Source organism: Camelus ferus, chromosome 9 (genome assembly GCF_009834535.1).
Source record: "Camelus ferus isolate YT-003-E chromosome 9, BCGSAC_Cfer_1.0, whole genome shotgun sequence".
NCBI lineage: Eukaryota > Metazoa > Chordata > Mammalia > Artiodactyla > Camelidae > Camelus > Camelus ferus.
In genome coordinates this window covers 37280924-37302865 of record NC_045704.1, presented here as the reverse complement: position 1 = coordinate 37302865, position 21942 = coordinate 37280924, and the positions used below count along the sequence as shown (strand labels likewise).

Sequence of the window (21942 nt, the reverse complement as noted above, 5' to 3'; positions counted from 1 at the left end):
CTTACAGCCTCTAGAATTGTGAAAAATGACTTTGTTGTTATAAACTATCCAGTTTGTAGTAATTTGTTACGGGGGCTGTAGGAAACTAACACAGTGGTGGCTTCAAAGTGCTGGCCTGTGGGAGCACCGGCTGAGGTTAGAGAGAGCAGTTGAGTCTAAGAAAGTAAATTGGGGCTGGACTGGGAACGGTCTAGAATGTGACCCTAGGCGGGCAGCTAGACTTATTTATTCAGGAAACTGTGACGCCAAAGAAGATAAATTAAGTTGCCAAGGAACACAGTTCTATCTGGGTTTTAGAGAGAAGTGTCAGAGAAACAGCCACTGTTTAGAGTGGACTTGTTTGAATCATTCAACTTCTGGGAGTCTCAAATTCATTCGCCTTTTCCTTTAACAATGATTAATTCCGTACCACACACAACTGCACAGACTTTACAAACTCAAGTTTGTCATTAATAACCACGGGTTGTTACGTGTTTACTAAACCAGACCCTGTTTTTAGATATAATCGGCTAATCTCACTTAATCCTCACAAGTGCCCCAGGAGATAGGCATGTTATCTTCTCCATTACAGAGATTAGAAAACGTTCAGGAAGAAGGTGAGGTGATTTGAGGGAAACATCCAGCTAAAGATTTAGGGTCGCTGGCTCCATGGCCTTAGGCAAATTACTTCACCTACGTCAGCCTACCTTTTCCCATCTTTCAAATTGGCCTCTTCGGTCCAATCCTTCGTAAATAAATAAATGAAGCGTGTCGGGCGCTGTGAGCAGCGATAAACTGTGCTGTCACTGTTTTCTCGGGACCACTTGGCCCTGGCTGTGCAGACTCCCCCGGCAGGCCGACCCGAGGCTACGCGGAGGCCTCGCCGCGCCGCTCCGGCCGCCAGGGTGCGCTGTGACACGGTCCCGGGTTTGGCGGGCGGCCGCTCTAGCCTCGCCCCGGGAAGTCGCTGTCCTTACCTTCAGCAGGAGCCGGCGCCTCTGTGTCCGCGCCCGCTGGCATCTCTGCTTCGTCCTGCATCAACCCACTGCCCTCTTGCCGCCCACCATGGCCCTGCTGCACTCCGGCCGCGTCCTGTCCGCCGCTGCCTTCCACCCAGGCCTCGCTGCCGCGGCTTCTGCCAGAGCCAGGTAAGCAAGGGATAAAGGAGCCGGGGCGACGGGCCTGCGTGGCCTCGCTGCCCGTGCACCAGGACAGCTAACTCGCCTTCAGAGCACACACGTGCACCCGCCACACACACTTTCTCTGCTATCCCCTCGGCTTCACTGGGGGCTGAGGGTCGAGCGTCCGCGCCTCACAATGACCCTTTGGGTCCTACAGCTCTCCTCTACCCTGCTCTTATGACCGTAGGCAAGCGTGCCAGCGCGTTCCCCTGGGTTAGGAAGTGTGGCCCTCTACGGCACCCGGACTCCCATTCAAGGTAGACGGGTCACGACAAGCAGATTCGGCGCAGTGGGGGTTGGGGGGCGAAGGGAGAGCCCGGGGCTGCGGCGCCGAATCACGCCTATTGGCTGCGGTGCTGGGGCTGCCTCGCGCCGATTGGCTGCGGTGCCGGGGGGGGGGAGCCTTTGCCCTTGACCTGCTGCCCTAGGCGGCGGTGGGGCTCACCTGTCGTGGCCTCACTGGGCCCCAGCAGGGTTGGAGGGTCGACGACTGGCTGCCGTTTGTGCGTCGAGGAAAGGAAGCTCAAGGGAGGAAGGTTCCCAGAACTCTGGCTTTTGGGACCCGCTTTCCTCTCTGCATACTGTGACCTTGGCGCGCGGCATCTTCCCGCCTGAGTCACCCGTGACCCCCCCCCCCCCGGCCCTTTGGCCTTTGGATGGAAAAGAGTCTGAGTGTAATACCTTTATTTTTTTCTTTTAGCCCTGAGGAGGTCTAGCGGTAGGGAAGTTGCCTTTCTTCCCCTCCCTCTCGCTCTGCTCTTTTATTTAGTGAATATTTCCTCACCCCAGTTTCACAGAGCCAGGCACTGGACCAGATGCTAGTGCTGGATACAGTGGTGAACAAGCCTGAGGGAGGGACAGGTATCACTCAAAAAATTCCAAATATGTAACTTCTTACTGTAACGTGTTGCGGAGAAAAGGTTAACAAGCATAAACGAGTCTGTAATCCCTTCCTAGTGGAGAGACCTAAGCCAGGATATTTAATTCACTCAAAAAGCCGATTTGGGACAGTGCCCTTAATTCCTAATCAGGAACCGGGTCTCCAAACCACCCCAATCAGATATTAACTCTAAAGAGCAAAGCCTTGACCTCATACGTGCCTTGGCCTTTCCTTTGAATGTATGTACGATGTCTTTAAGCCAGCATAACAGTTTGTCCTTCCCAAAGCCCCACACTCTTGGCAGTACAGTTTTGCCCAGACTTTCTTCTCCCTGATTTGGTTCCTTCTTGGCCCACTGTCAAGGTGTGCTCTTTAAGGCAGCCTACCTCATGGACCAGAATTAGGGAGGGGTTATCATTTATGCAGCAAATTTGGAGAACAGAAGGAGGTATCTACAATTATGGGCAAGTAAATCTATTTCAACACTATAGTAATCTTCAAATAATCTCATTTTATGGACTTGGCTAGGTGGCCTACAGCTCTCCTTACAAAGTCGTTGGTAAGAATCCCTATGGGTGTGACCTTTTAATCATCGTTTCACTTCAAGAGCCTGACTCATTTTTCTTTTCTGTCTTTTCCCCATTAGAATGTAAATTCCGTGAGAGCAGAGACTGTACCTACTTTTTTCACTGTTATATCTCAGCAGTTAGAACACTGGATGGCATGTCTTTAAAATTGAATATTTTAACTTTAGACCTTGATTTTTAAATTAATGTCGTGGAAACAAATAAAACATTTTAACATCATATCTTAGTTCCAAGTTAAACATGAAAGAACCACAATGGTGCAAAAGTATACAAAAAAGTTTTAAAATATTTGAGTACCTGCAGCTGAGGAAGTGCTGTTCAGGTTTAACCAATGATGCACAATTGGGTGATAGAATCAGATGCCATATCTGGATATGACTGTTAACTGTTCAGACAAGGAAGAACCTCCACTCCCACCACTGTAGATGTGATCTTTACCCAACAAAAAATGGTAAAAGTGGAAAACATTTAAAATAAATTCAACTAATTGAAGTTTCTTTCTTTCTTTTTCTTTTTAAACAGCTCATTCTAATACAATGAAACCTTGGCAGTTGGTATTCTGAAGAACTGAGGATTTATCCTATGAAATACTTAGTTTTCATCCTTGGGTCATTTTAAATGGAACTCTCTAAGTTCAAATGTTTAACTGCATTTTTTTTTTTTTTATACAGAAAGCACTTGTTGACCTCTGCTGTAAAAGCATAGTAACATTAAATTAGACATGGTCACAGGTCAGTGAAGAAAAGAAAATATGCTAATGTATTTTTATTGATAATTATCTGTCCTTAATTATTTAATTCTGATTATTTAATTTATAGTGAAATAACTGAAGGAGTATCATGAGACCTTTTTTAAAATCTTATAGTTTGCAATTTCTTTCTTTCTTTTCTTTTTTGGAAGGGTAGGTAATTAAGTTTATTTATTGATTTATAGAGGAGGTACTGGGGATTGAACCCAGGACCTTGTGCATGCCAAGCATGTGCTCGACCACTATGAGCTATTCTCTCCTCTGTTATGAGACCCTTCAGAAAGGCAATGTGCAATAGTGTTACAATATCCAGTAAGAAAATGATAGTAGTATTGTCTTTGCCATTTTTAGCTCTGTGATCATGAGCAAGTTAATTAACTTCTTATTTTAAAATAAGAATGTGAGGGGAAGCATTTTTAAAATTATAAAGCACTAGGTAGGCTCCCAGAAAAACTGCAAGGTGTTTGAGCTGGAAATGCTTATCTGGATACTTTGTACCTAACAGCTTTTGGTTGGCTGATCAGTATTGCTCAATGGCTGACACTTTGCTCTTTTGTCCAAAGTGCACAGATAGGAATGCTTTGTCGGTCACAAGTTATCAGCATCAATTTTGTCCCTAGAGCACTCTTGGTTTCATCTAGCACTGTCTCTTAAAAACAGGAGAGTCCTTACAGTATGGACATGGTCTTTACCCTTTTCAGGAATGGAATAATAAAGGGTGTAGAGGATTGGAACATAATTACTGATGTAGGACTAATCAAATCAAGTATCTCTGCCTATATGTTTAGACTGTTTAACGTTTAATATTTTTAAATTCTTTTAGAATTCTTCTTAAAAGATACCTTTCTCGGTTAGTTCTCTGCCAGAAGACTCAAGGCTATGATTTCTGAGAGAATTTCTATACTAAATAAGCTTTTTAAAGAACTTGGTAAATAAGTGCTTTTCACACCCTTTAGTAAGAACTAAAAACAGTACCTTCTTGTGGTTTAGGAGCAGCAGCTCTGTCATTGTTGATGGAAGGCCTTGGAGACAGAACCATATTTTCAAAAATGAAAATCGCTTACCAAAAGTTCTCTTTAATATTTCCTTAGCATTCCGGGCATTCCTTGCACTCATCAGTTAATGACAGTGATATATAGACAGGCAGGTGGCTACATGTTCGCAGGGTCTGAATTGTGAGCAGAACATAATGAAAGCTCTCTTCAGGCCCAATTTAGAAGTTGCTTTGTGTCGCTTAGTTATTGGAATCCCCCAGGCAGCCTAGAACAGTTAAAAAAAAAAAAATGAGAAGGATTTTGAGTCCTGGCAGTAGCACTGGTGAGAAGGAAGAATGATAACGTCTTCCGAGACTCTAGGAAAGAATAAGTAGTAATGATTGAAAAGCAGGAAAGACCCTCATTTGATCATAAAGTTAAGACTTGAATTCTTTACCTACTTGCCTCACCAGTCTCCACATTAGTGGCATGGGAATTCTAAATTAAAGTGTAACAGTAATAATTTAGTAACGATACCAGCTAAAATCAAGCATTCACTCTGTACCAGGCTCTGTTCTGAGTGTTTTATATTTAATAACTCCTTTCATCATTATAACAACCTTATGAGATAGGTACTGTTCTGCCCCCATTTTATAGATAAGAAAAGTTGAGACTTAGAGAAGTTAATTGCTTTGCCTGTTCTCACAAAGCTGCTAAGTGGTGGAACATTTGAATCCATGCAGTTTGCCCAGTACTGACATTGCCCAGAGGAAGCTATTAAAAGAAGTAAAAGCCTGGGAAATCCAAAAATGAAATAATCCACCTTTTAATAACAGAGAATTAACTGTACATGCCAATTACAGCTGTTGAGACTGAGGCAGTTTTCAGCTTGTCAGGAGAGCTTACATTTAACTCTGCTGCCACATCCAACCAGCCATCCAGTGCCCCTCATGGCGGAGTGAGGTATATAAGTGCTGACGAGCCACAAGTTCAACAGGATGATTTTGGGAAAGAAATTCTAATGAAATAATTCACCAAGCTCTCAGCCTGGATGGTGAGCACAGAGAACTTGTACTGTGCTGTGCTGAAACCTTTGATTAGTTGAGACTGGATAAATGATTACTGAAAGAATGTTGGCTTTCTCACCTAAGTCATCGGGAACCCTGCTTCCCTAGCTTCCACTTTCTACCGCATCACCCCCAGCTCTTTGTCACCCTTAACCTGTATTCTGATGCCTCTGCTTAGAAGGTCCTTTTCCTCCTTTCATCTGTAGCACTCATGTCACCTCCTGGAAGCCTTCCTAAGCCTATACTTACCTCCCCTTCCCAGGCTATCTCCTCAGGGCCACCGTAGAAGATAAGCTGTGCCCTGAGCCTGTCTTCATCACTGTACATTATCGCCCCGTCTCCAGCCCACACTGTGTATAACTCCCTACTGGTCACTCCACTGGGCTCATCTGGTGGCGAGGGATTGATTTACTCTTCTTTACACCCCCAGCTCTTATCATACAGCAGGTTATCGATGATTTAAGAGATCATAAAGACTGTTTTCTATAATATGAAACTGTGTAAAACTTTTTGCTCATGTTTTCACTTCTTGCTCATTTTCCTTGGAAAACAAAAACATACACAGTTGTATATCTCTGTCACTATCAATCCTAGTATAGTCTCAACCATTTATTAAGTATAACTTTACCCCAAATAACTTCCATTTCACAGATAAAACGGGAGGATGTTGATTTCAGTCCTACACAAGCATTTTAGCAGATTGGTAATGCTCATGAACACACGTAGTACCACTTCGGTAGCCCCACCACCACCACACACACATCCCTTCCATACCTTCTTAAAATAGCAACAAAGAACATGTTCACTAACATGATCCAAAGCTATAGCCTCTCTGAAGCATACAAAAATAAGTAAAAGTATGTAAATTTTAAATTAGGCTTAGTAGTTAACATGTTGGTACTTTATCATACTTAAAAATTATTTAGGTATCCAGTCAGTAATTAATCCATTAACTCATTGTAATTTTAGTCCAAGATTTTAAGTTACTTAAAGATCTTGGAAATTGTCTTCAAGCTGACATATTAAAAAATATAATTACTGTTCTTCCCAAGACCCATAGCCCCATTCTAATCATAAGAAAAACATCAGATAAATTCCAATAGAGGAGCATCCTACAGTATCCTTAACCAGTACTCCCCCAAACAGTTAATGTCATCCAAACCAAGTTGTGTCTGATACTGACAGCCAGGAGGAGCCTAAGAAGATATGACAACTAAATGTAATGTGGTGTCCTGGAACGGATATATAGAACATTAGGTAAAAACTAAAGAAGTCTGAATAAATTGTGTATCAACACTGATTCATTAATTGTAAGAAATGTACCCTGCTAATATAAAGTGTTAATAAGAGGAAACTTGTGGGGGGAAGCTCTACTGTCTACTCAGTTTTCTCTAAATCTAAAACTGTTCTTAAAAAATAAAGTGTTAATAAAAGTAAAAAATATTGCTACTGTTGAAATTTAAAATTTGTCAAATAAAAATTAGTTTGACACATATCTACATTTTCCATAATTTTAAACATTATATAGGAGAAATGTTAGCTTGTTTTATTAGTGAACCAGTATAAGTTTAGGAAAAACAGACCCTCATAGAATAAAGTAAATAAAAGATGCTTTATATGAATATATAAAAGATATAGCTGTTTTTTATTCAAAATTAAACTAGTTTTATTTATCAGATTTATCTTATATGAACTTGAATTTTTAAATGTTTCTGAGTTCATCTCTTTAAGGAAAAAAATTAAATCTACCACATTTTAAGCACTAGAAATTCAGCTTCTGTAACAATCAGACAGAGCACCTTTAATGTGAGGTTTTTTTTCATAATTTATCACTACTCTCTGAGATGGAAGATATTTCACATTCAGACACCCAAAGGGGTAAAACCAAAAAAAAAAAAAAAAATGCCTTCCTGAAAATTATACATAGAGAGCTTATAGCTCTTCAGATCTACAACTTTAGCCACAGGTATAGAGTAAACACACAATCTCACAGCTCTGACGAGAAAGATTCAAAAAAAACAACAAACCAGATTATCTGTCATCTCAACAGAGAACAGATCTCTGCTATCCATTTACAGAGATCACTGAATGGTCACAGCATAAGGCCAAATTCACAGTCTGTTGCCAACAGGGACTACCTTATTGGTCATAAGGCAACCAGAAACCACATATCAGGAGGAAGTGGGGAACAAGCTAGAGAAAGTTATTTTAAGTTATACTGCCTCTTGGGATTCACTCAGGGAGTGCACTCCCCCAGCAACACAGTTCACTTGGCCCCACCAGGTAAATCCATTGGGCATCAGTGGATGACCCCTAACACTGTTAAATGATAATTTTTTAAGGGGAAATCTTGACTCATACAAATATAAAATAATGAACATTGTCAAACATTTTAACTCAATAAGTAACGAGGAAATCAGTAAGATGTTACATTCGGTTAGTTGCAAATACCTAGCAATTCTCTGTCCTCTCTACCCCTACTGCCTCACACCCTGGGTCAAGCCCTTATCTCTGTTATCTTTCTTACTGGGTAAGAACCAGATTTTTCAGTAAACTACATCCAACGTAGAGCCCAGGAACCTGTATTTTTTAACACACTCTCCAAAGGATGCCCTCAATAAGTTTGGAAACAAGATAAAACTCAATCTCCTTGGAGGGCCAAGGTGAGGGGTGGGAGGGATGGTCATGTAATACTGTCACATTGGCCCTTGCCTACTTCTCCAGCATCATATTTTACCACTCACAGCTTCTCATTGCCAAATTACTTGAAATATCCTTTGCCTGGGATTTCAGATCAGGTTTGAACTGCTCACACGTGCACCCTGTCCTCCCTAGCATGATTCAGTTGTTCTGCTTCTCATCGCATTTGTATTAATATGTTGGTCTTTACTCCTCTACAGTGTGCTCTGAAGTCTTATGCATTGTTGGATTATCGGTGCTTATTGCTATACCCTGTGCATAGTAAACATGCAAACACTTGTTGAAATGGAGTTTCGGCAGAACCAGGACACCTCTGGTCATGGAAATCTAGTTACTGTGACTGATGTCTTCTGTTTCCCATTCCAGCTCCTGGTGGGCTCATGTGGAGATGGGGCCCCCAGATCCCATCCTGGGAGTCACAGAAGCCTATAAGAGAGACACCAACAGCAAAAAGATGAATCTGGGAGTTGGTGCCTACCGGGATGATAATGGAAAGCCTTATGTGCTCCCTAGTGTCCGGAAGGTAAGTGTGCCAGACATCTCCTGTTTGATGGGGATGAGTAACTGAAGGGTGCCCCTGAAGAGACACAGAAAGACTGTCATACTGGGAGCCAGGAAACCTGGGTTCTAGTTCTGATACTAACTGCTTGAATCACTTAGGTTGTCTGGGCTGTAGTCTCCTTGGCTGTAAAAGTGACGGGTTGGAACTATGTGGTCTTTTCCAGGATTGAACTTCTGTGATTATCTATAAAACAGACATAGTGTCATATTTAATCCACAGGGTGTAGAAAAGGACCAAGAATTTACACATTGTCTCTTGGTGACAGAATTAATCCTTTGAGGATGGGGATTACTGTTGTTATTTTGCATTTCTCTTATTTTGATCACCTTAATAAAGCCATCCTATCCAGGCATACTCTGTCCTTTCTGTTGAACTATAGAGTAATTTTCTTCATTTTGTGTTATTTTTATTAGTAGTAGTCTGTTGGTTATCATAACTGTAAATAATATAATTAATTCCCTTAGAACAATTTTTTGAAAGTAAGTTAATGTTTCCTTTTCAACTACACCCTCTCTGATGAAATATGAATGTGCTGCTCTGTCGTTTCCAAAAGCGGGGTGATGATGTGTTGTTCCTCTGTACAGCAGAATTAGGCATCCTGAGTGGAAATTACAGGAGCATACTTTTGGGTGGGAGTAGAGAACCCTGTACACTGAGCTGTACACTATGCAGTAGGCTGGCTCAGGCTCTTATGAGCCACTGCAGTGATCGACGACGGGCTGAATGAACCACTGCAAGGAGAAATTTCTGAGTGCGTGGGAGTGTGAATTAGGTCATGTCTCTCTTAGAATAGAAAAAAAAGGACTCAAAAAATGTTTGTGATGAGAAGACTGATGAAAAATTGCCAGCTCCTGGGTCTCAGGTCATGCAGGGATTGCTTGTGTCAGTAAGTCAGTTTAAAGTATTTGGCATGTGTTAGCCATTGGTACAAGCTGGAACACCACCACACACTTTTGTACATTACCTCATCAACTCTTCACCTCAATCATATGAAGGGTAGAAACAGCTGTTCCCCATTCAACAGATGAACAAACTGAGACTCAGGAAGGTTAATAAATTGCCCAGGGTCACACAGTAAGGGACAGCCAGGTCTCTGACTGCAAAGCATGAAGATATGTGCTATTACTACTAAACCTTTGAAGTTCTTAAAGTGGCATATACCTTAAAATACTTCTTTGTATGTTTAATTTGATTTTATCTCTCATACCTATTTTAAGTACTGCTCTTAAAGTTTGTTCTTGTGCATCCCAAGAATACCATTTTATGTTAAATGGTAACCAAGAGACATTGTATACCAATTTACATAAAACCTAACTTTAAAAAAATTAAATATGATAAAAATTTTTTTACTGTTTCTTCTCTGCAATATAAAATGTACTTACTTACCCATCATCTTCTTGGACAGTATCTCTAAATAAAAAACAAGGCTAAAATGTAACTTCTAAAATGTAACTTATAAAACATTAAGTGTTATTCACAGTAATTCCAGGTAAGGAGAAGAATCTAAATGGATGCATTTTCTCTTGTCTAGGCAGAGGCCCAGATTGCTGCAAAACATTTGGACAAAGAATACCTGCCCATTGCAGGACTGGCTGAATTTTGTAAGGCATCTGCCGAATTAGCCCTGGGTGAGAACAGCGAAGTGTTGAAAAGTGGCCGGGTAAGCAGAGCAGGCTCTGGCATCATACAGGGTCTGTTTCAAATTGAACAGTTTAAACAAACTGGAAATAATTTAAGCAAATGAGAAAGGATACATCACTTTGTGTGGGATGATTGTTTTGAGGTAGCCACGCTATTCCTAATATCTCTTCTTTAGATAGTAAATTGGCACTGATTAAGTGAAAGAGTTCATATAATACCAATTCCAAAAAATTCAGTAATCCTGAAAATGTAGTAGTGATTTTACTGAAGAGCTGACGCTGCTTTTGCTGTTCGTCTCTGTGTGCTTATGTTCATTTTACACTGAATAAATGCTTTTAGGAATGCCAAACTGTACCAAGTTTCAAAGCCTGTAATTAGCCCTACCCTCCTGCCCCAAGCTTCCAGCTTAGATGGAGGAAGCAGGCAGAAAACAAACCACAGGTGGACTGGTGGGGCCAGGACAAGTCTGGCACTCCTCTGCTGCCCCTTCATTGCCAGCCTGGACATTGAAAGGGAGTAGACCATGCTCCCTCCCCCTTCAGAGGGCAGAGAGCATCCCTGCTGCCGTGAGGGGAAAGACAAGCAGCTCCTAGTTATCTCCTCCTTCCAGCTCCCAGGGGACCCTCTTATTGTGGACGAAAGAGACCCTAAAGATCACTAGACCTAAGGTTTTTACAAAAAGATTCCTGTATGCACCCACAGAGTATATGCAGGCCCAGTGCTCGTAGTAGAAGACTAGCATCATGTGGGTGGGATGCAGCCAGACCACTGAATAGCCAGCCTGACACGTGAGCTCATGTACATTATAGTTTACTTTCTTTGGAAACGAATTTTTTTCCCCCTTAATAGAGGCACTGGGGATTGAACCCAGGACATTGTGCACACCAAGCATGCACTACTGCTGAGCTATACCCTCTACCCTTCTAAACAAAAGTGTTTTTTAATGGGTGCATTTATATGTTTAAATATTTATTTTTCCAGATAAGTCTGGGGGAAAACTCACAAAGTAGCAAAACTTAGCTAACACTTCTCCCCTCCCCACTCCCAAGGCCAAAATAAATACAGTTTATTCACAAGGCTGGTCTAAGTCCACACATTAGATCATTAACTCAGAGAAGAGCATACAGCCTCAACCCTAGGGTAATGTAATAATGATCCTAAGTCACAGATTTGATTGATGTCCATACAATCAACCACCTATGAACCCTCAGGAAAAAGTCAGCATTTTTCTGTAATTTTTGCTTAGTCTGTGTCCATCTAGCAAGTTGTAATCTAAGTATAAGACTGGCCTATCTTAAAATAACATCAACTTGTCTTTTATAAATTGCTGTACGTTGGTGAATCTTACTGTCACATCTACAGTTAAGTTTTTATTTCTATCTTGCCAGAGTTTGCACAGACAAACTTTGTTTACTAAAGAGTTTGTTAGTTGGGTTCTCCCCATTTAATCCACTGCCTCCCAGTCCACGAAGCAGATTTAGGTTTTGTAGAGCTTGTGCTGCTATGCTGCCTTAAAAAAACGCAAAACCTGCTGTGGTTTCCTGCTCATCCCCTAAAGCTGACCAGTTTGAAGAAACAGATTTTCCTCAGGCATCTCCCTGTTACCCAAAAGATAATAGTTTCAGATTATGGAAATTTACAGAAGGGGACCTCTTAGCCTTCAAAGTATAACAGTGTTATTCTAATGTACTTGTTGACTTTTCAAGATGACTTGCTTTTTGATGTTCAGAGAATCATTCAATTTTGCATAATTCTAGAATAATATTTTAATGTAGTGACTGTCATGTCTTTTTTCCTATTTATTAATCAGTCCTTTTTCATATCTGGTGGGGGATTGTATCCTGAGAGTTTCTCATATAACTCAGTGCGATACTAACAATGGGCCATAAGGAATCAGCTTCCACGTCAGCAAAGATGTTGGAAACTGATGAGACAGCTCTCTTAAGAACCCATGAGGAGAGTCAGTCTGTCTCTTAGAAAATGGAATGAAACAATAGTGCTGTTCTCGCGTTTCTAAATATTCATTTGGAAGGGTGTCTTCAGCTCCTAAAGAGGGAAGGGTGTGCCTCTCAGTGGACTGGAGCTCAGGTTTACAGCGCTCAGGGCCTGTAGAGAGAGTGTTGCACCTCACTGACCCGGGGTGTCTCTCCTTCAGTATGTCACGGTGCAGACCATTTCTGGAACTGGAGCCTTAAGGATCGGAGCCAATTTTCTGGTGAGTCTGGGTCCAGGAAGGAGCGGTAAGATAGTCTATAAGTTGAGATAATGGGGTTCCCTATTGCGTATGTGTTTGACTTCTGACCTAGAAATAGATTTCCTCTTTCTACAAAGCTGGAAGATTTCCTGTTCTCTGATAAATGGAATTGGGGGGAAAAAATGAAAGTACTTAGAAGAAATTATAAGTAAGAGATTGTAATAATAATAATATTAAATACAACTTACTGAGCACCTACTAAAACTAGAAGCTTTTATATTTTAACTCATTTAATCTTTATGAGGGAGGTACAATTAACGCCATTTTACAAAAGGAGACAGTAAGGCTCAAATAGGTCCTTGGCTACACAACCAGTATAACTGTCAGAGCCTGGATTCCAACCCAGGCAGTCTCGCCATTCAGTCAATACTGTCTCTCAATCATAGAGACAAGCTGAGTTTCAGCAGGAAAAAAATGTCCTATCAGTAAAATATATCAACTTTTTTTCCCCTCTCCTTGCTTCACTTTTCCATTCGGTTTCTTCTCATCTTTTAGCAAAGATTTTTTAAGTTCAGCCGAGATGTCTTTCTGCCCAAACCATCCTGGGGAAATCACACACCTATCTTCAGGGACGCTGGCATGCAGCTACACAGTTATCGATACTATGACCCCAAGACGTGCGGCTTCGACTTCACAGGCGCTATAGAGGATATTTCAGTGAGTGTGGCTTTCTGGGCAGGAGGGGTGAAGGAACAGGAATAAACCTCCTTGTAAGAATTTGGTGTATGTCAGCTAGGTCTCAATATTGGAACTAAAACGGGATTAGGGGGAGGGTATAGCTCAGTGGTAGAGAGCGTGCTTAGCATGCATGAGGTCCAGTACCTCCATTAAAAAAAAAGAAATAGTGGGGATGAGCTGATTCCCAGACCTCAGGTTATCTTTGTTACTTATCAAATAATAGTGACCCTGTGGCATTTCAGGTAAATGATCTCCTTAAAGCTACAAAGTAATCTGTTGTTTTTCACTTTAGAAAATACCAGCGCAGAGTGTTCTTCTCCTGCACGCCTGTGCCCACAATCCCACAGGAGTGGACCCTCGTCCTGAGCAGTGGAAGGAGATGGCGGCAGTGGTGAAGGTAGGGCGGTGAACTGACCAGCGACAGTTCCATGCTTAATAGCTAGCATTGGATGCTTCACTTGGCAAAGTCTTACAGTGAGAATTAACCTTGAGGCTGCATAAAATTTTCATGCATTGTGAAGTTGCCAGGAAAACACTCCTCGTTTGCATAATTAGCAGTTCTATTTCATGATACATGAGCAGTTTTAAAATAATTTTTGTTCCTCAGCCAAGATGTATGAAACTCTGATAAAACTTGTCACTGGCTATTCAGCACAGTTGGCATCCACCGGCCCTAGGATGTCTGCTTTTGGGGCCTACATTTGCCCTGGTCAGTGGTTACTTGTCCATCTTTTTTTTTTTTTTTTTTTTAATGACTCTTTTTAATCTGTTTTATCTATTGCTCTTATATTTGCTTTTTTTTTTTTTTTTTTGTCTTGGGGAGGAGGTAATTAGGTTTGTTTATTTATTAATTATTATTATGACTATTTTAACAGAGGTACTGGGGATTGAACCCATGACCTCCTGCATGCTAAGCATGCACTCTACCCACTGAGCTATACCCTCCCCCCAACTTGTGCATCCTTTTATCCATTTTTTTACGTCCCCTCCTGTCTTTGCCACTCTCCTCAGCATTGCTGTTATCATTCACAGTGATTTTTGTTCCTCTGTGAGAGAAGGCACTAGCCAAAATTCCTAAGGAGAAAGATATTTCTGTTGCCTCCGATCCCCATTCTCACTCCTTTTGGTTTCCCTTTTACATTCCGTCAAACCTAAGCTGTGAGCAGAATGAGACAGAGAAACAGCATTCAGAGAGCACTTTAAAGATGAGATGGTTATTAAGAGGCTATCTCATGAGCCCTGGGAATAAGATGATCTGCCAGAGTCATGTCAGCCCCAGTAGAGACTGTGGCTGGTCCTGTGTTGGCAGGATCAAAATAGTTACCCAGACTCCTGTGGGCCTTAGAAGAGCTTCCTGTTTGACCAAGCAGCATCCTGTGCAGATTGGATTAAAATTACCTTTTCTGAATAACTTCTTGAAGGCCCATATCCACCAAAGTTAAAAAGATGTTGGTATCTTAACTCTTGGAAAATTAAATATCTCCAGACTGCTATATGGGGAGAAAACTCTTGACTGTGTGAAGCTGGCAAGGTCCCGATAAGTTCAGGTAACCATCTGGGGCATCTTGAGAGGGACTGCCTAAAGCTTTGGCCATCTTTTCTTTTCTTCTCAGAAAAACAACCTCTTTGCGTTCTTTGACATGGCCTACCAAGGCTTTGCCAGCGGCGATGGTAACAAGGACGCTTGGGCTGTGCGCCACTTTATCGAACAGGGCATCAGTGTTTGTCTCTGCCAGTCCTATGCCAAGAACATGGGCTTATATGGTAAGCTGCAAGACCCTCGTGATGTGTGTTCTGTTGAGATTGAAGAAGTGCTGGGAGAGGATGCCACAAACGTGCAGACTTCAGGGTGTGTCTGTGTGTGCGTCATCCATGTCCTTCTTACCCAGAGAGGAAAGATGGGTCAAGTGGATTTTTTACTGCTCTTAGCCATATTTCCTTTAGAGTCCCTGAATTCCTCCAGCAAAGGAAACTGATCACTGCTTCTCTAATGAGCCAAGAAGATGGATACAATGAAAAGAGACCTCTGACCACTCTTGAGTACTCAGATTTTCTATTGTGCCTAGGTTCACCATTCTGCTTGTTGAACACCTACTTATAACAAAGAGTTATTTTTGTGGTGCATCTGATGGAAGCAGATAATGTGTAGCAAATGTAATCATGATTGTCTTTAGCATTTTAGATAGATGAACCAGAAGACAAGGTCCGTTTTATCTTTTCAGGTGAGCGTGTGGGAGCCTTCACTGTGGTCTGCAAAGATGCTGATGAAGCCAAAAGAGTGGAGTCACAGTTGAAGATCCTGATCCGTCCCATGTATTCTAACCCTCCCCTCAATGGAGCCCGGATTGCTTCCACCATTCTGACCAGCCCGGATTTGCGGAAGCAATGGTAAAGGCACTTTGCCACTCCCCAGCCATCTGCCTTTTGCACCACTGATCCTTCAAAGCTCCTTGATGGTTGGCTTATAGGGACGTACAGTATCACACAGCTTCCTTATGTGGATGGGGAGGAAAGGAGAGAGGAGTGTGCATCTTAGCACTTTCAAACAGATAAGTTGGTCTTTCCCTGTAAGAAACAATTCAGAAATGGCAGTTCCTTTTAGTCTGTCATCTCCATGTTAAGTAAAACCTGCCTTCTAGACCTAAGTTCAAACTGAGGTATCTTACATAGGAAAACTTTCTTATGTATTTTTTACATTTATCCTAATAATAACTAGCATTGAATCCGTATTTCTGCATATTTTTCATTTTCATTATCTATACTATCTGTGCTATAAGTTAATGTTACTCATTTTTTTTTAACCACGATCCACATAAAGCTTATATTTTACATCATGACCCTGAACATACATCACCTATGTATGTATGTATATATAACTGAAGCAGTTTTCAAAACTCAATACTTGGGCTTCATGAGCTGTACTCCAGTATTTTTCAAATACCAGTTACATCCAGCTGTATTGAATTTATGAACTAATAATGGGTGATAATACACAATTTAGAAAACACTGCTTTAGATCAGTAGTTGGCAAACTATGTTTTGCCACCAGTTCTTATAAATAACACGTTACTGGAACACAGCCATACCCACTTCTTGATGAATTGTGTATGGACTCTTTCAGGTCATAATGACAGGGTTCAGTAGTTTTGACAGAGAACATACAGCCCACAAAACTTAGCGTATTTACGATTTGGCCCTTTAGAGAAAGCTTGCAAACCCTTGCTATATGCACTTAAGAGTTAAGAAAAAGCCAAGATGCCTATGGAAGATGTGTTTTGTTCTATAAGAGTTTATCCTGTATAGCTGATTAGCTGAGGGGGCACATCTCTAAGAAGCTTATTGGATAGAAAAGCTAAGTCTGTAAGAAACTTCATCCGCAGCTCACCTAGAAATCATGTGACAACTATTTTTTCTACCTTAAATTAATCCTCTGAACACTGAAGTGAATAGTCAGAGTCTAGTTGAGGATATTTCTTTTCAGTACAAGAGAGCCATGCTAGGCCTACCGAAAAAACACAACAGTTATTTAAATTAGAATTTTATTTTTTTCTGTTGTAAAATCAATGTCTAAGTACGTTTGAGAAAGTTTCAGAAAGTCACTATAACCCACCTCTTTTTTCTTTGCTCGTTATTATTCCTAGTTGTAATATGTTGTATTACGTTCTGTTATATATGTATGTGTAGAGTTGGTTTTGTTTTTGTCACTAAGAATTATACTAAGCTCTTTTTTTTAGTTAATATTTTTAAGTGGTTTTTTTTACATTTCCATAGTCCTTAATGATTATCAAGATTTTTTTTTTTTAATATGTCCATTTCAGTACTCATTTGAAGCCTATCATGTTCAAAGATGACAGAGACACAGTGCTAGGTGACTAAGATGTCTCTCCCCTTGGGGAGTTTATAACCTAGTGAGAAAGATACACGTATGGTGTTGATACAAGACAGATGGAATAAATGCTGAGTAAAGGAAGAGAGCTATTAATTAGTGGGGAATTAGGATGTAATGCAGACAGCAGCATTTGAGCTGTGCCTTCAAGAAAGAAAGCACTTTTCTCCAAAGGAAACGAAGGGGAGAGGAAAACCGGACAGAGACGTGCATGAGGACAGCACAGGCACATGACATGTATCATGCAGGGTGTGCTTCGAATATCCCGAGTGGTTCTTGTGGCAGAAACACTGAGTTTGAGGAGGGTAGACAAGGCAGCAAAAATGGGAAAGTGGGAGCAGATCATGAAGCCCCTTGATAATTGTGAGAAGTCAGAAATTCATTCTGTGATCAACAAGGGGCATGGAGGAGGGCAGTGGTTGTAAGGTGGCCCCAGATCTAGCCACGGTCATGTACTCAGTGCCTTTAGGGCCCAGGCCTCAGTGGATGGTGCTGGATGGATGGGACTACAGGGAGTTTAAAGTCAAATGATATCCTTTAGTGGGGTCAGGGGCTCTAGCTTCAGCCAGTAATCGCGCTGCTGGTACAGTGTCACCAGCTTCTCATTTTTCAAGAGGCTACAAATTCACCTTTTTTATGTACAAGCACTAAATTTAAGAATGTTTAACTGGGTCAAATAAAACATGACTAAGACTCTTATTTGGCCTTTAATTGGCAATCTGTAACCTCTGTGCTAAATCTGCATGACATCATCTAGGAGAGATGGTTTGGAAAGTGAACACGTAAGAACAGGGAAATAAACTGTAAATGTATCTACAGTCATCTTGGTGAGAGCCCACAAGAATTTCCCATGGGGCCACAGGAATGGAATGATAAGGTAGATTTTGAGGAAGGGGAAGACTGTTCTGAATCCAGCGAGCCATGTGTAGTCAGAGGGTTGCCTCCTCTGCTCCCCCAGATAGAATTAACCCTCTCTTCTTGGGACTCTCTCAGCACAGCACAATTCTATTTTCTTAGCTTGTTCTGCCTTGTTCCATAGTTGATTGTTTACAGGTTTGCTCCCAGCCTCAATGGTAAGCTTTTAGAGGCAACGACCAGGTCTCAGTCCTCCTTCTTCTCAGCCCTTGGCACATGGCTGGGCACACTGGAGGTTCACTGTGCCTTGTCTTAATTGTGAAGGCAAGAATGTTTCTTCCACCCATGTTAAAGAATAAGATCATGTTTTACTGTTTAATCCACAGCTTTTGCCCTTTCTCGCCTTCACCCTCCTAAGTTTTAGAGTGATTTATTCATTTCTTTTCTTTTTCCTTTTTTTTAATTTGATAATCTTATTGGCTTTATTAAATAATTCATGGGTTGGACAGCATCCATCTAGTAAATAGAAAGGCACTTCCCATTCATTTTTCTTAATAACTCAATTATGTTAATGATTATAGTTGCCTGATCAAAATAGTGTTCTGATATAAAACAGAGTGCTACAAAATAGCTTTCTTCCCGGACCAGTGGCAACACGTGACTCGGTCAAGAATAGGTAATTGAGGCACACCAGGGGAGTACTCAAGGGAGGTAAAAATGCTGGGAGCTGGCTTTCTGTCAGTGCTTGGCCAGAACTAAGCTGCATCTCGGGTTTTGTTTTGTTTTTTTTTAAAGGTTGCAAGAGGTAAAGGGCATGGCTGACCGCATCATTAGCATGCGGACTCAGCTGGTCTCCAACCTCAAGAAGGAGGGCTCCTCCCACAACTGGCAGCACATCGTAGACCAGATCGGCATGTTTTGTTTCACAGGCCTGAAGCCTGAGCAGGTGAGTGGACTCCACTTTCTCTGCAGCCGACTGATTGACCAGTCCTTGCAAACCAGAATTCTTCAGAGGTCACCTGCCTTATTTAGGATTACTCTAAAAACAGTCATTTTGGAGCCCTCTTAGGTCAAAGAAGTATGAAGCATTCATTTCGTTTTCTTCTTTGCTTATCATTTACCTGTCTGTATCCTCTATGAGGTTGCAGACTTCTGAAGAACAGAGCTTGTTTTGAGCATTTTTACAACTACTGCTGCTTCTATGAGAGAACCCAGAACAAGCGGGAGGAGCCTGAATATTAAGAGAAGTAACTGTTCCGTACCTGGATTCTGGATCAGTTTTTCTACAGATGCTTACTCTAAGATTTTTTTCACCTGTTCACACCTCAGAATTCAGCAGCCTAGCTTTTTTATTCTTTTTTTTAATTCTTTTTATTCTTTCATTCTTTCATTCTTTTATTCTTTCATATCTAGGGGAGCAGAGGAGGCAATCCTCTGACTACACATGGGTCGCTGGATTCAGGACAGTCCTCCCCTTCCTCAGAATCTGCCCTTTCATTCCATTCCTGTGGCCCCGTGGGAAATTCTTGTGGGCTCTCACCAAGATGACTGTAAATACATATACCGTTTGTCTCCCCCGAAGCTCCGGTGGCGCAGTCAGTTAGCACGTGGTACTTACATAGTTTATCTCCACGTTCTTACGTGTCCTCTTTCCAAACTATCTCTCCTAGATGATGTCATGCAGAGGTAGCACAGAGGTTACAAATTGCCAATTTAAAGGCCAAATAAGAGCCTTAGTCATGTTTTATTTGACCCACTTAAACATTCTTGTATTTGGTGCTTGCACATAAAAACGTGGATTTGTAAACTAGCACACCAAATTCTGGGAATAGGGTTCAAGTGAAAAAACCGAGCATCTGCTATTTTTCTGTGCTAACCTATTGGCTCATTGTGCCTTGCCAGGGCCGGGCAGACCCCCCTGACCAGGAAGTGCCCACACACTCTTCTCTCTGCAGGTGGAGCGGCTGACCAAGGAGTTCTCCATCTACATGACAAAGGATGGCCGCATCTCTGTGGCAGGGGTCACCTCTGGCAACGTGGGCTACCTTGCTCATGCCATTCACCAGGTCACTAAGTAATTCCCCCGGTGAGAGGGAACAGAGACAACCTTCCTGTCTTCAGCCTGTGCTGTTGTGAGATTCACATGGAGGGAGAGGGAGAGGGAGGGTAGATGGTGGCAAGCGGATCAGTTTTTCCAACCAGTACTTAAAACTCAGAGACTGAATGTGTTTCTCAGAAAAGAATGTGCAGTGAAACAGGGCAGAGGCACCTGTGTCTGGTGTCTGGAACTTTGTGGCTGTAAACCAAAATCTCCCTCATCCTTTTATCTTGTTTTTTCAACAGAGTTTACATATATGAGAAAGACATAAGCCCAAAAAAAAAAAAAAAAAAAAAACTTGTCCATCACACTATTGCAATACTTCAGAAGCTTTAACTGAAGCACCTCTTGGTGTTACGGGTTCCTCTGTAGAACCAGCAAGAAAATAGCACCTATTAGAGGCTTTGTAAAAAGACCTAGTTCTAACATTAACAGTCAGCCTCATGTTTGTGACTGAACAACCTTATCAACAAACATATTACAGAGATTATGTTTTACAGGCAGTCTGCTACCACTGCCGCAGAGAAAATAAAAGATGCTGTGTCCTGTCTTATTTAAGAAAAAAAGAAAGAAAGCTCTCCTTTTTAATACTTGCAGGCATTTTAATATTCCTCTCTTCTCCCTAATCACTGCTGTTCTTTTCCTTAGGCACAAAGATCTATACCTAGCCTAGATTTTCATCCTGTTATACTCTCTGACCATCAGTCCCATCCCATAGGATTGACTTATTTGAAGAATGAAGAACATTATTTACTGCTCATCCCATACCCTCGCTTTTCTCAGCAAAGAATAGCAGAGAGTAGGTAACTGCACTTTATTTCAGCATCCTCTTCGATGATTATTTAATTATCTCCCTTCGAGATGTTGCCTCTGCCCAGTTGGACCTCGTAATTCTGTTAAGTGTGGTTGTGCAGTCACGTATCTTGTCATGAGGCAGGCAGTGCAGGGTAGACCTGGGAAAGAGGATATTCTGGGCTTTGGTTTTAACCTTTGTGTGCTGCCAGCTGGGCTCAAGCTTCACCCTTTGGAAGGCTAACCACCATTTGCTCTAATCATGTAGACTTACTGCAGCCTGGTTTCTCTGTTACAATAAAATTACTGTAGACCCAACCACTGTCTACTATGTTATCTTTTTTCTTTTAATGGGATGAAAGGGTAGGAGTGGGTATATATCCCCCAAATCTGGAATCATGTCCATATGACCATAAGCCAGTAGATGTTTTAGCTGTTCCAAATGTAAACTAAAGCAACATCTTTGTCTTGTCATTCCTCACATCAAGTCCAACAATGCTGAAAATGTGGGTATAATCCTTTGGACCTTGGAGGACAAGTGGAGTACCTTGAAGGATCCTGTGGATATGGGCAGTGATGAGGAGAGGGAGGGGAGGTGGTAATTTCACGTGTCTACAGGAGCCAAGTGGATAATATAAACTGCGCGTAAAGTAAAAAAGTGATGCAAACTGATGTAAGATGATTGTTGGCGACCAGCCCACATCCTCAGAGATGAGGCATTATAGTAGTAAGTAACAGGCACTGTGAGAATGAAAGTCCAGCGTTGCAGGTCTTAAATTTTTCAAATAAAATAGAAATTCTGATTTCTATAGGAAGTCCTTTGATGCTTAAAAGCTAGCAATTAATTCCTTGTTTAAAATGATTTGTAAGAAATATGCAAACAGTAGGTCACCAGTGTGCAGCCTCTTTCATAAAGTCAGGCACTCTGTCAGCAGACTTCCCAAGGTTCTCTGTCATCTTCTGCTTAATGCCAAGAGTCATTCAAGATAGGACAGCTACTGGCCAGACAGGCAGTGGAGCAGAATCAGGTCCACAGCCCATCCACAGTGTTTTGATCATT

The 21942-nt window shown here is 41.6% G+C and overlaps 1 protein-coding gene across 1 annotated transcript; it reads left to right on the top strand.

The window, feature by feature from the left end:
• Nucleotides 1-922: 922 nt before the first annotated feature.
• GOT2 (glutamic-oxaloacetic transaminase 2) lies at nt 923-21200 on the top strand. The gene is made up of 10 exons (XM_006193029.3): nt 923-1127; nt 8483-8639; nt 10210-10338; nt 12475-12534; nt 13069-13230; nt 13544-13648; nt 14865-15015; nt 15474-15639; nt 18788-18938; nt 19948-21200. The coding sequence occupies exons 1-10, from the start codon at nt 1045-1047 to the stop codon at nt 20068-20070; spliced, it is 1287 nt and encodes a 428-aa protein (XP_006193091.2). The 5' UTR covers nt 923-1044; the 3' UTR covers nt 20071-21200.
• Nucleotides 21201-21942: the final 742 nt, after the last annotated feature.

Coding starts and splice junctions, on each gene's coding strand:
- GOT2 (XM_006193029.3), top strand. CDS start 1,045: ATGGCCCTGCTGCACTCCGGCCGCGTCCTGTCCGCCGCTGCCTTCCAC. Junction 8,640..10,209: donor TGCTCCCTAGTGTCCGGAAG/GTAAGTGTGCCA, acceptor TCTCTTGTCTAG/GCAGAGGCCCAGATTGCTGC. Junction 13,231..13,543: donor GCGCTATAGAGGATATTTCA/GTGAGTGTGGCT, acceptor TTTTCACTTTAG/AAAATACCAGCGCAGAGTGT.